Source organism: Alligator mississippiensis, chromosome 1, assembly GCF_030867095.1.
Source record: "Alligator mississippiensis isolate rAllMis1 chromosome 1, rAllMis1, whole genome shotgun sequence".
NCBI classification, from domain to species: domain Eukaryota; kingdom Metazoa; phylum Chordata; order Crocodylia; family Alligatoridae; genus Alligator; species Alligator mississippiensis.
The window spans coordinates 321436491-321449730 of NC_081824.1; the positions used below are offsets into that span (position 1 = coordinate 321436491).

Here is a 13240-nt window from a genome sequence, read left to right on the forward strand (position 1 = left end):
ATGCTGCAAAGTGACTAAATAGACAATGGCAGGTGCTGAGATGCTAGGGATGCTTCTTCTGCTGCAGTAGAGAGAATCATTTGAATTTAGCTGGTAATAGGACCCTGGGGCCACCACCTCTGCTACTGTGGCTGCAGCATGCTACTGATTTTCCTAAGCTGCCACAGGATGGATCTGCTCTCTTCACAGGCCAGATCTGGCCCGTGGGGCATAGGTTGCTAGGCCCTGTTCTAGAGTTAAGTTGGCCAGGAGAGGAACTTCCTAGTCTTACCTAAAACTAGAGCCTGAGAGCCTAAGAATCCTGCCAAGAGTTTCAATTTAAAAGAGCAACCAAGTCTGTAAAAGCTTTTTTTTACTCAAATTTCATTTAAGTTACAGAACAAGGTAGGAAGCAAATTCTGACCCAATATACTATCCACTGATACCCACAATGGATATTCTCACGTTGATTTCCAGTGGGTTTTAACCAGGCCCTTGATGGAAGTAACAAGTTGTTGGAAAATAATAATTTTTAGGACTTTAGTGTGTAATTTTCGTCAACTTCAATGACATCTTAGTGACATAAGCAGTCTCACCAAACATTTATAAGGATTGCACAAGCTAACCTCACATATCCATGCACAGAATACTTTATTAATGACTCGGATCTTAATATTTTGAAGTTCAGCAAGTCACTGGTAATACTCTTCTCCTCCTAGGAGTCAGTAACTTTTTAACTTTTCTATTTATATTTAAAATTTTACCTGCATGTGCCATTTTTGTTGGCACATACTAAAACTGTCAGCATAGAGTCAATGAGAAAAATTGGTAACCAAGTTTCAAGAAATAGATTATAGTAGAAATCAGCATTAATCCACAAAAGCCAACCATTCTCATAAATGAAATGAGATTGAAAGTAATCTGTTTCTCAGCCATGATGCACATAGTTTTCTTCTACTTCCATCATCTTCCAAATACCTCCTTATATAGCATAGGCATAGCTTGAGATAGATAGCGATTTTGGGGCTGGAAGACACTAGACAACGTAATTTATATAAGGACTGCTAGTTCAGGGGGTTTATGCTGCAAAAATTTTGCTGACACCGAATAAAACTTTATAGGGTTATATATTGCCTTCAGTATCAATTCATAATTCTCATTAAGATGAATGGTATAATAAATTTCCTATAGTATGCAGCTACCATCATCAGTTTTTGTAGACCCAAAAACCAACTGTAATAACACATTATTTTTGCTTTCCATAAAAATATAGGTTCAGTCTGAGCTTTGGGGGATCACATTCAGCTCCACTTCAGTGAAAATGGAATCTTATTCATGTGTATCCAAAGTCAGTTCCTATATAAAATTTACATTATTACAAGTCAACTATTTAGACTCTGATCGTTTCATCAGGATTCTTACTGCCACTAAATCGCACAGATTTTGCACATGTACACTGATCTTCTAAAGCAGCATGTTTTAGAGAGTCAAGTAAGACTGATTCCATTCCTATTTAGTCCTAATCCTGATCCCTGGACTCTGGACATAATCAGGAGGAGGAAAAATGACAAAATAAGCATATTTATAAAGCTAAGATAATACTACAGGAGAGCTACAAAAAACACCAGTGGTAATGATACCAGATAGTAGCAGTGCAACTATCTAAAAATGGTAATGGAAGGAAAATACTTCAAAATAACTTACTAGACAAATAGATTTTTAGTCTTTGTGAAAATCTACTTCTGTCAAAAGAAGCCTTTCCATCTGTTTTTTGCAGTAACTTAGACAAACCTGGATTGCTTTTTTTAAAACAGAAACACCACATTACTGAACAAAAGGAATACAGCAGACATAATACCAGTATATCTGGGTTTCAGTGAAATGTGAGAAATATTATTTTACAAAATCTTACTAGAAATTTAACTCAAACTGGTTTCCACAGAAGTACAGAAATGCGGACTGTAAACTGGAAAGAAAGAACATAAACACTAGGTAGTTGTCTATCTAGAGAGCCATCTACAATATTTAAGCACTAATTATATAGATAGATAGATATACACACACACACATTAACGTACAGTCCTTGTGGTACTTGTAATATATTTACTGCTGCAAGGCTGTTTCCTCTGCACTGTGTTGAGCGCTCAGCTGTATGGGTCCCCAAAATGGACTACTATTCCAACATTATATTCACTAGGATTATTTTCTAATGCAGTGACATTTTAACCTGGGGTTCATTGCAGTTACCACAAGGACCCAAAGTTAAAATGTCACTGAATTAGAAAATCCTAGTAAATATAATGTTGGAATAGTAGGCCATTTTGGGGACCTATACAGCTGAGCACTCAACACAGTGCAGAGGAAACAGCCTTGCAACAGTCCTTTGGGGCATGGCTGATAAACCAAATCCTAAAATCCTCCATATAAATTGAAACGGCCGACAGGGATGTGTGCACACCCACAGAGTGTCGACTGGAATGAGCAACTGGAGTGAGTTCTGAGGAAGAAGCCCAGCTGCCGCTTCCCTGGGAACTGGCTCATTCTAAGACAACACTGTCTATTCCTTTAGTTCCAAGAGAAGGAAGGGGGAACAGGGCTGGATTACAGGAAGCCCGCGCCCTAGAGACACCATCATACTTCTGGCACATGCTCTGTAGTTCACAGCTCATGGTTCCACCCCCATGGCACTCATTCACACCCCTACCTACAGAGTGTAATGATGGCAAAGATCCCCTTCCCACACAGTAAGAATGGCAAAAGGCCTGTTTCTATATCCTAGACCCCTGCTACACATTCAGGCAAAAGCTGGACAGAAACGAGCTACAGAGTTGTTACATTTTCAATCATTGCATTTACTGCTTGTTGGCTCTTTTTATAGTTGACAGTCATTTTTATCCTATGATAATTTTCCTGCACTTGTGGCTGGTCTAAGTTTATTGTGCAATTAACCAGTTAATTGTGTGATAATTTGCACTTGTGGCTGGTCTTACTTTGCATGTGTGCCCAGTGTAAGTTTATTGCATGATTAACCAGTTAATTGCGTAATATGTAACATGCAGCAGTAGCCCTATAAGCAGCAAGAAGGTTCCCCTGTCTAGCGCCAAAAGTGGCAGCAATGCCCCGGTCTCTGATATTTTATTCCAATTGTCAGGTTGTATCTGCTTTGGTCAGTGCACAGTGCCTGCTGTGCTCTTCTCTTCCTGCTACATGTGGAGTCCTCTTCTGGACCCTGAGAGAAGAGACTCTTAGCATCAATGCCCCATGCTTATGCATGAAGCATTCAGAGGTACAGCTTCATTGGACTGTCTGCAGACTTAGGCAGACATTTTGGCATGAGTTATGCTTGGGGAGCACAATTTCATATTCTTCTTCATGATCTCAAAGGCTACAAACTAACATTTATTTACTTTAATGAATGGCAGAATCAGATACAAAAAAGAAATAAAAAAAAATCACAGAATGCCAAAAGCTGGGGATTAAGGAATATGCCTTACTATCCCCCTGACTGAAAATACAGAAGCTTTATGTAACAGACAACAGCGCATTTTCTCAGTGGTCAAAAGGGAAGCAGGACTGCCATGACATTTTGTCAGTCCCATGTTTTATAATGTATATTATACTTACTCATTAGCCCAATTCTTCACAACCATCATTCTGGTGCACATCATTTAGCTCACAGGTCATGAATCTACCCTCATGGCCCTGCACCCAGCTACATTTATGAATGGATCTAGGATTTCAAAACAGGACGAGCCTGGAGATACAACTGGTGCCCTCCTGTGGGTAGACTGCACCATGTCAGCAGCTACTAGAAACTATGTTGAGTCCCAAAGTAGGTATGACTCCCCAGCCCTTCACCCAGTCCAGGGCTCTCCCATAGGGGTTGCCTCTAAGCATACTAGGGGTGGACCCACCTACTGTCACTGCTGTCCCCAGCTGATCCAGGGGCAGGAAGAGCCCCAGAGCTAGTCATGCCCCACTCCAGTCAAGGGCTGTGGTAAACAGCTGCATAGGGTGCCACTTCGGACAGCAATAGCAACTGGCAGACTCCAGGTGTCCTCCACTAGTTGGGAGCAGGGGCTGGAAGCGGGGGCTGTCCATGAATGCTGCCCATCTCCAACCCAGCCTGGCACTCTGCAGAGCTGCTCCCCACATCTGGAGCCTCCAGGCTAGTGCAAAACCTGGGGAAGGGGACAGGGAGAAGGGACTGGCTGGCACCACTGCTGAGCCCAGCACCCAGTAAATGCTCCTGGCTACAGGTTAGCTACTCTGTTGAAGATAGGTACAGTCACAGCACCCCCAGATCCATCCCTGGCTACACCCTGCCCTGCATAGAGTAACAATGGCAAGGATCCCCTTCTCTTCCCAGGAGGTGACAATGGCTGTGCTTTAAGAAAGTAAATGCAACAAGGAGGGCCAGATGCAAGCTCAGTGTGAAGAGTTTGTGGTATAACTGGAAATATTAGGCAGAAAAGGTTCTTTGAGTAGATGTGGTCTTGTGGGATGCATGGTCATGCTTGAAGATAGGCTGCAGATACAGGCGGACCTAGACAGGCTTGCAAGTTGGGCAAACCAGAACCAGATGAAGTTCAACGTTGAGAAATGTAAAGTGCTCCACCTGGGGACGAACAATCCTCTGCACACCTACAGGCTTGGCAATGCCAACCTGACCAGTACCACAAGTGAAAAGGACCCCGTGAAATAATAGAGCACAGTATGAACATGAGCTGGCACTGTGACACTGTAGCCAGTAGGGCCAACAATACCCTGGGGCATGCATCAATCGATGCATCTACAGCAAAATCAAAGAAGTGATTCTCCCACTCTACTCAGCATTGGTGAGGCCGCAGCTGGAGTACTGCATCCAGTTCTGGGTGCTGCACTTTAACAAAGATGTGGTAAAGCTTGAGAGAGTCCAGAGAAGGGTCACTTGTATGATCAGAGACTTGCATGGCAAGCCTGAAAAAAAGAAGGCTGAGAGGGGACTTGCTAGCACGTTACCACTACATGAGACCATTTCAGGCTCAACATTAGGAAAAATTACTTTACAACTAGGGTGTCCAGACTGTGGAATAAGCTCCCTCAAGAGGTGGTGCAATTGCCTACCCTGGAAATCTTCAAGAGGAGACAGGACAGTCACCTTGCTGGAGTCACCTGACCCCCAGTTGTCTTTCCTGCCTTGTGCAGGGGGCTGAACCCAATAATCTTCTGAGGTCCCTTCCAGACCCTTACAATCTATGAATCTATGTGATATCTTTTATTATACCAGGGTTTTTCAACCTTTTTTAATAAGTGTACCCCCAGGAGGGGGGGGTGGCAAGTGGCCAGATGTGAAGTGAGGGGGGTGGGGGGCAGCAGCCAGATGCAGAGCCAGGGGTGCGGGGGGGGTGAGCGGCTAGACACTGAGCAGGGGCATGGCGAGCGGCGGAGAGGCCCTGCTCCTGCGAGGCAGTGGCACAGGGTGGCAGCACTCTGTCCCCGCACGCCCCCACATAACCCCTGGGACCTTTCAAAGTACCCACAGGGGTATGTGCACCCTGGTTGACAACCCCTGTATTCAGCCAACTGAGTAGTTGGAAAAATTTCTTGGCAAGCTTTTGGGTGCCGTCCTTTCTGCCTATGTCCTTAGACCAACATAGCTACAACCAAAAACCGACCAACCTGGAAATATTTAATATAGTGAATAATGTTACCAATAACTACGGTTTCAAGAACACACCGAGTTTGATTGCCTAGAAGAATCTGGCAGGAAGAGCATGATGTCTAACAAAAAAAAAATTGTAATGAACGTGACGAAGCATGGGACCAAGACTAATGCTCCAGTTGTACTTTGTCATTGATTAAACTTGCATAGAAACTTCCACCCAATTAAAACAACTTCTACCCTATCACATCTTGTGGACCTACAACGGCCTGTAGAGCCTAATAAACACTTTAACTTCACTCTAAATACTCAACCTACCCTGGCTCTGTCTGCAGTTTTCTGTGGGTGACTGGGTCTCACAATAAATTGTTTCCCTCTCCTCCTCCATCAATGGATTTCCAATGCAGTTCCAAAATATAGCACACCATAAACATGCACGAATGGTGCAGAGCAACCTTAAATACTTGGGGTACACTTTAACCCCCAAACTACTTTTGTGATTCACTGTGCTTAGCCACATGCATCTATTGAAATAGCAAAGAAATAAAAAGGATTTATCAGCATTGTAGAAAGTGAATTAAAATTGAAACTTAAAAAGAACAAGATTAGTAGTAAAAACAGGAAAAAGCTGAGTGCATCATGCCAGAACAATTATTTTTCTTCAGTTCTTCTTAATCCTGCCTCTATTTTGAAAACAGATCAGTTACTCTTGAACATATTCATGCTCTTTACATCAAAGGCCCCATTTGGGTAATGTAATCCATATGCTTATTATAGCTGTGCATGCAATACTTAATGGCCAGCTAAACTGAATTATGAACCCCATCAACTATCTCTCTCACTCTCTCTCTCTCTATCTATATATAAAACTTGATCATTTAAAGGCATGTTTTGATGACAAGGGCACATAAGACATATGGCAGATTACAGTTTGTATGGTCTAAAATACTATTTCAATTGTTTTTCAGTTCAAAGTTAAAAAAGTGTTTTTAAAAGAAATAAACATATATTAAAAATACTTCTCCAGAATTATGTACAAAAAATTGATTTATTTTTCAGAAAGACTGTTGTGCTGAAATAGAAGAGAAGGTTGGATCTTTCTGTGGGACTCCCATATTTAAAATGCTAAAACATACCTGTTCCGGTACTCTGAAGTCTACGTAGCTAGATTTGGGTTGGGTGGCTGGTTCAGTATTTGCAACAAGAGGGACCTAATGGACATGAACATATGTATTACACTCCCATCACCTCACTGAGGGACTAAAATCTACCTTAAACAAAGAAAAAAACCCCCAAAATTCTTGCCTGTAGCACTGAGTTTTGTCATCAAAAAATAGGTTTTGTTTTGCTTCTTTGCTTTCCAGAAAACAGTGATGAAGATTTGCATGTGAAAGGATACAGTAGAGCTGGAGTGGCTTATGACAGCAATAAGGCAGACAAAGAAGCAATGATTCAGAGTTGGAGGAGATGCAATAAGGAGACATTGCTCAGAGGAGGTTGAGAAAAAGGAATGATCTGATGACAATGCTAAAGTGCACATGGCTAAGTTTGTAGCTGGGTCAATGGAAGTGTGTAGGTAGAAAGCAGCAGCCTATACCATCCTCACAAACTGAATATTTTTGCCAACTCCAAACCCAGTTGAAAAGAGAACTGCTGTTTATGAAGCACTCTCCCTTTCAAGAACAAGTGCCCGGGTATAGTGTTAGGCAAGATGTGCTTGACTTCTTACATCAAACCTCGAACTCAAGTCCTGATTGCTCATGGATATTAAAGGTGTCTTGGTATTTTCTGTTTGAGAGGTGGGCTGATCACTTGATAACAGTCAGGGCATCAGTTTCAACTCTCAGTATAAAAGACTAATACACAGTACAAATTGCCAGCTATGGCCAGCTGCAGTCAAGAACATAAATACATAAGACATCTATACAGACATTTTTGTGGAAAGAGATTAAAAAAGGTAGAAAAAGATGGACGTTAAGATGCAACAGTTATGACAGGTCTTGTTGAGCCATGTGGCCTTTGTGTATTTATCATTCCTTATGAAGAAAGAAGAACTCATCTATAGTACATTACTTGGGATTATTGTTCGTGATTAGATCCATTTGCTTTACGCAACGAATGTGTGCTGTTCTGATGAAATAAGTATGCCACTAAATCACAGCATGCCACTCAATAATGTAGCTAATGTGGGATTTATTTCCTTTTAGTATGACTATTTCACACTGATAGGTGACATGTTCTATGATATGCAGCTGCTCCTTGCACTGCTACCTTGACAGCATTTATAGCTTGAGAAGCAAGAGAATGGCATTTATAGCTTGAGAAGCAAGTGAATTAAACCGCTGCCTTCCAGCCAAGGAAGACTGTCACCAGGCTTTTCATTTATGATTTTGTCTACATTGTGTATCCTGGCTCCACAAAGAAAAGGAGTTTGAAACAGCCAATAATTTGACATTATCTAGTAATCATTCAAAAACAAAAAAGTGTGGAGAATTTTGCAAATATGCAATGGCTTTGTAATAAGCATAAGCAGGATATGAAAAAGCCCACTATTGTATTATTATCACCATATTTTCTCACGTGCAATGTGCCCCCAAATAATATGTGCACCCTGTTTTTGAAAAGCAGAATGAAGGGAAAAAACCCTTTCTTTGAAAATACAGGTAAGTAGTAGTAACTGAGTAGAACTTTTACAACAAGTGGAAAAACAAAGTGTACACAGCCAGCAGGGAGGGCCTCACATGTAATCCTACAGTGTTACTTTCACTTTCTTGGTCAGAGGCAGAAACTATTACCATATTTCCTCACTTATAATGCACACCCCAATTTCCAGCAGCTTAATTTCGGGGGAGAAGGATGTGCATTGTATGTGACAAAACATGGCATCAGTAGTATCTAAAGAAGAAATAATGCACAATACATATCCACAATTCCAAAATTTTGTACATACCTGTGATACAAAAGGCCGAGGTGGCAGGGCAGGTGGTGGTGGTAACCAGCCTGATCTAACAGCTGAAATAAGAGAGAAACAAATTAAAGTTACTGAAATCTGATCCTAGACTATTTCTCTGATGACTGTCAGTGAAGAGGTTTCATTCTACTTTTTAATAATGACATTCAGCTTGGTTTTTACTGAAGTTACATTCGAGCAGCTTGTTTGCAACTCTTCCTTCTACACCTTCCATTCTTAAAAACAAATGAACAGATTCAATTGTTATAAAAAACGTATGCTACAGTAAAATTTAAAGATAAGAGTCAGCCAGATACAGAAGTCACTATTAAAACAATGTGACTTTAGTTGGGGGTTTAAGTCTACTCCATTCCTAGAACTCTGTTCTTCATCATTAACATTCTTGCCTTTAAAGAAAAGTAATGCTTTAAACATCTAACATAGACATTAGAGTTCACTCAAGATAAAACGCACTATGACAAAGCACAAGCTGGGAAGAAAACATCTGCCATGGAATTAGAAGGACAGATACTTAAATGAACCACACAGAGATCAATTTTAGGTGTTTTCTTTATTGTTTTGGTGTATTTTGAGAAAAAAAAATACAGGCCCTAATAGGCAGTTTTAGTAATACAACATAATATAATAAAATGTAGCCTTTAATTCTGATCCAACAAAATGAGACAGTAATTGACATGTGGGCTATCCATTATACTTCTCAATCTGGCTCCAGTTAAATGCATGAAACACATCAGAGGCTAGAACTGCAGGGAAGATGAGGCTTTCTAAAGGCAGCTATGAAGAGGAGGACTAGATTAACACATAGATATCAAGTGCGATTGATAGATGTTTTTAGTGAGTTACCCTTCCAGAGGTCCCCTGCTACAAAGCCATCCCGGCACTTGCGTTTGAAAAGATGCAAGTCAGCCAATCTCAGATTTGTTTTTATTTGCAAAGAATAAAATCTATCACTAAACCAATGCATTGAAAAAATATGGCCCTTTTACCACAATAGTGATAAACAAGTATTTACATACACACATTGTTTATTTTTATGCATCTTCTAAAAGGTTACATAGATCATTATAAGTCTTGTTACAGCACAGCCAGGGAAATTATTAGCAAGCTCCATCTGAAAATTTCCATATGCTTTCTTTAATACAAACCTATTCATTTACTTTTAAAAAGATATAAAATACTAAGGGGACTAAGAAATGAATGTAAGAATTCACAGGAAAAGTACTGAATACAGCTCTATTGGCTATAAACAGCTCCAAAGAGGTATGTAACACAAAAAATATATAAAATGAAAAGCCTATCCCTTAGATAACGAAGGAAACCGTATGTCACTTCAGACAGTGCCAAGTAGGAATGCAGAAGTACTGAAGGTTAGGTTAACTGCTGAAGCCACTATTATATCTGCAGGTGGTATATACCCAGCACTTAACCGTATTCATTCTAGGCTACATTACTAGTACCTTTTACCCTATGTTTAGTTATTTTGGAGGAAGCCATACATCATACTCATAAGATTTCCATCCCTCATCAGCCATCTCAGCCATTTGATTAGTCTTAAAATGGTAGCCCAGAGGGTGAGAAACTGACCCCCAGTTCCAAACTCCTGATTATTATGCTGATTTTTGAGTGCCAGCAGTCTGCTGCAACTGCAGATTCATAACTGAACTTGAACCAGACAATGCCTCCTCTCTGAAGTACTGTCTAGGTCTGACACAAAAGATTACAATTCCAGATGAATACATAGAAACATACAAAGAAGGCCTGGAAAGGACCCCTAGAGGACATCTAGTCCAACCCCCTGCCTGAGCCAGGATCATTCATTCCTATCCAAACCATCCTACTCAAACCATAATCTAAACTCTATATAAAGCGTAGTGTCAAACTTGACACAACACAGACCTTACATCCTGACCTGTCACAAGTAAAGCAGACAATAATGTCCTGCTTCTATGAAATGTTGTCGATATATACTCAAGAGATCCTGGGTAGAGGGCCATGCCCCCTGCTACAGAGGAATGCAAAAACCCCCACAGCCTGGACCAATCTGACCATGGGTTAAAATTATTTTCTGACCCCAAATATAGCCATCAGTTTGATCCTGAATGGAGGGGCAAGACACTCTAGCCAGGAACCTCTGGCTCTGCTCCCAGTAGGAGCACTGGCACATCCCAGTCAAAGTCCCCAGCCTTGGCTGTAGCCTACACCCAGTTCCTGAGGATGGCTTAAATACACCCTGACATGTAGCAGAAAGGGGCCTGGGGGGGGGGGGGGGGGAGGGGAGGAGCAGGGGCAACTAGCAGAGCCCAGAAGCATGGGAAATACCGATAGCAGAACATAGGCATAGCTATGCCTAGATCATCCCTGAACAGTGGCTGTGCAATCTTTTCTTGAACACCTCCAGTGACGGAGAGTCCACAACTTTTCTAACAGTGAAGAGTTTTTCCAGACATGGAATCTAAACTTATTTTGCTTTAACTTCAAGCCATTGGTCCATGTCTTACTTTCTGCAACAAGAGAGAAAAGGTGCTTTCCCTCTTCTTGATGGCAACTCTTCAAGTATAAAGACTGCTGCCGTGTCCCCCACTTTTTCCACAAGCTGAACATGTCTAGCTCCTTCAGTCTCACCTCATATGACTTACTTTCCAAGCCCTTTATCATCTCTGGACCCTCTCTGATTTTTCCATGTCCTTTTTAAAATGGCTGCACACAGTAGTCTAGATGAGGCCTAACCACGGGCAAGCCACGTCTTGCTCCTAATGCTTCTGTTGACGCAGCCCAAAACCACATTCTGTTGATGCAGCCGCACATTCACTTTTTGTGCGGATGCATCACACTGCAGACTCATATGGAGTCTGTGATCTACCAAGACTCACAAGTCCTTTTCCATAGTGCTGCTATCCAGCCAGGTGTCACCCATTTTATATTTGTGTTTTTGATTATTCCTCCCAAGGCATAGCACTTTGCATTTGTCTGCACTGAACTTCATCCTGTTAGCTCTAGCTGAACTTTCTAATCTTTCAAGATCCTTCTGAATTGCACTTGTATCTTCCAACATGTTCACAATCTTTCCCAGTTTCATGGCATCTGCAAACTCACTCAAAAAACTTTCTATGCCACCATCCAAACTGTTAATAAACAATTTAGGTCACAGTCAAAAGAGAACCAAAGTTTCCTCATTCCTAGTTCAGTGCTCTACTGGATACTGGTCTGCATAGAGTGCTGAGAAGTCAGACTGCTCATATCACAAAAGCAAGAGTAGAGAAGCCTATGCACCCTTTCTCCCAAAATCAGCCCTCCAGATCGGGGTATGCAGCTTAGGTGGGGAGGATGATTTCTCTTTGTTGGAGTAAAAGCATATAAGAATAGAATTATACAGACACAGCTCTCTAATGGCTGTCAAAATGGCTGCGACTGCTGTGGGGCCTAGCAGGCAGGAGGGGCAGAGTCCAGTGTTAACACTTTCACAGCCACTAAGCAATCTGCAGTAGCTACTGGCTGAACACTGTAGCTTGTACCCAAAGCAGCAACCGACCTGGCCAAAGATAAGTGAGCTGCTACATACAGTCCATAGTACTGCATCTACCCAAACCAGACAACACTCAGACAATCCCCTGAGAGTCGGGGGGGGGGGGGGGGGGGTGTAAGTGGCAGGGCTAATGAAATTGAAAGTGTATCCTAAAATGACTTCCAAGTCCTAATCCTGAATCACCACAATCCACTCAAAATGTTCTCCATGATGTTCCTAAAAATTTTCTTTATCCTGAAACTCATTGCATCTTATTTCAGCCTTTGTAATATGCCATATTTGCAAATTTAGTATTAAACAAGTCAGATATTTAAAAGCCATGTAGTTGACCCAGTTTCCTCTTTTTTAATCCTGCAAATTCTAACTTAAGCTTTTCATGAAATATTCATAAAATTCCCCACTGTTTCCAAACATCTTTGGCCTGTTGTTAGAAAGAAATTGTGCTTATGTTAGCACAATTGCCAGACAAGATTTTAGCGACAGCTGACTTTTGAGGAGTAAAAACAACTACAGTATAACAAACACACACTTTTTCTTCTAAAGGGGCCATGAAAAATAGTGCTCATGGCAGGTGATCCATTCTTGAACCTTCTCTGCTGTCAATCCCTTAACAAAAGAACTTGCCATAAAACACAGACTTTTTTTGTTTATCTCAGCAGATGCCTTATAATTGTAGATGACTCTGGAAGGTCTGCGTTTCTTGGAAACTGTTCTACACAAGGCTTGTCAGTGTTTGGCTTTGTCTGTTAAAATGGTATTGTTCTGGGGGCTCTGGAAATAAACAGAAATACAGCAAATGATTCATTACTACAGTGAAAATAAATCTCAAGCTGCTTTCATTGGAAACAGTTCAAGTACATGGAGAAGTAACCCTTCCTCCAGGCTGCTCTGAGGATGCTAGTTCACACACTGGGAGCATAGCTGACCCTACCCATAAGTGTATTGCCCTTCCTCCTCTATGTTCCCTTGGCAGCAGTTGGGCTGAAATGGCCATTGGATCTGCATAATCATGGATCCACTAACTCTATTATCCCAGGCACCTATCTCTGGCCCATGGCCAGGTTTTCCCTCCTCCATACTTTAGAAGTGTCTCTGTGAATTAAGGCAAAGTGAGCCAGCATAC

The 13240-nt window shown here is 41.5% G+C and overlaps 1 protein-coding gene across 13 annotated transcripts in view; it reads right to left on the reverse strand.

Annotated features, from left to right (window-relative positions):
- The window catches only part of REPS2 (RALBP1 associated Eps domain containing 2), a 149936-nt gene that overhangs the window by 25262 nt on the left and 111434 nt on the right, over positions 1–13240 (reverse strand). For 9 of the 13 annotated variants that reach the window (XM_019495047.2, XM_019495048.2, XM_019495046.1 and 6 more), the window contains 2 exons: positions 8574–8635; positions 6760–6834 (listed from right to left, as the gene is read on the reverse strand). In XM_019495047.2, the coding sequence (XP_019350592.1) occupies positions 6760–6834; positions 8574–8635 (137 nt within the window). Of the gene's footprint in view, positions 1–6759; positions 6835–8573; positions 8636–12261; positions 12889–13240 lie in introns of those variants that run through there. The other 4 variants (XM_019495054.1, XM_019495059.1, XM_019495060.2 and 1 more) reach the window with 2 other exon arrangements.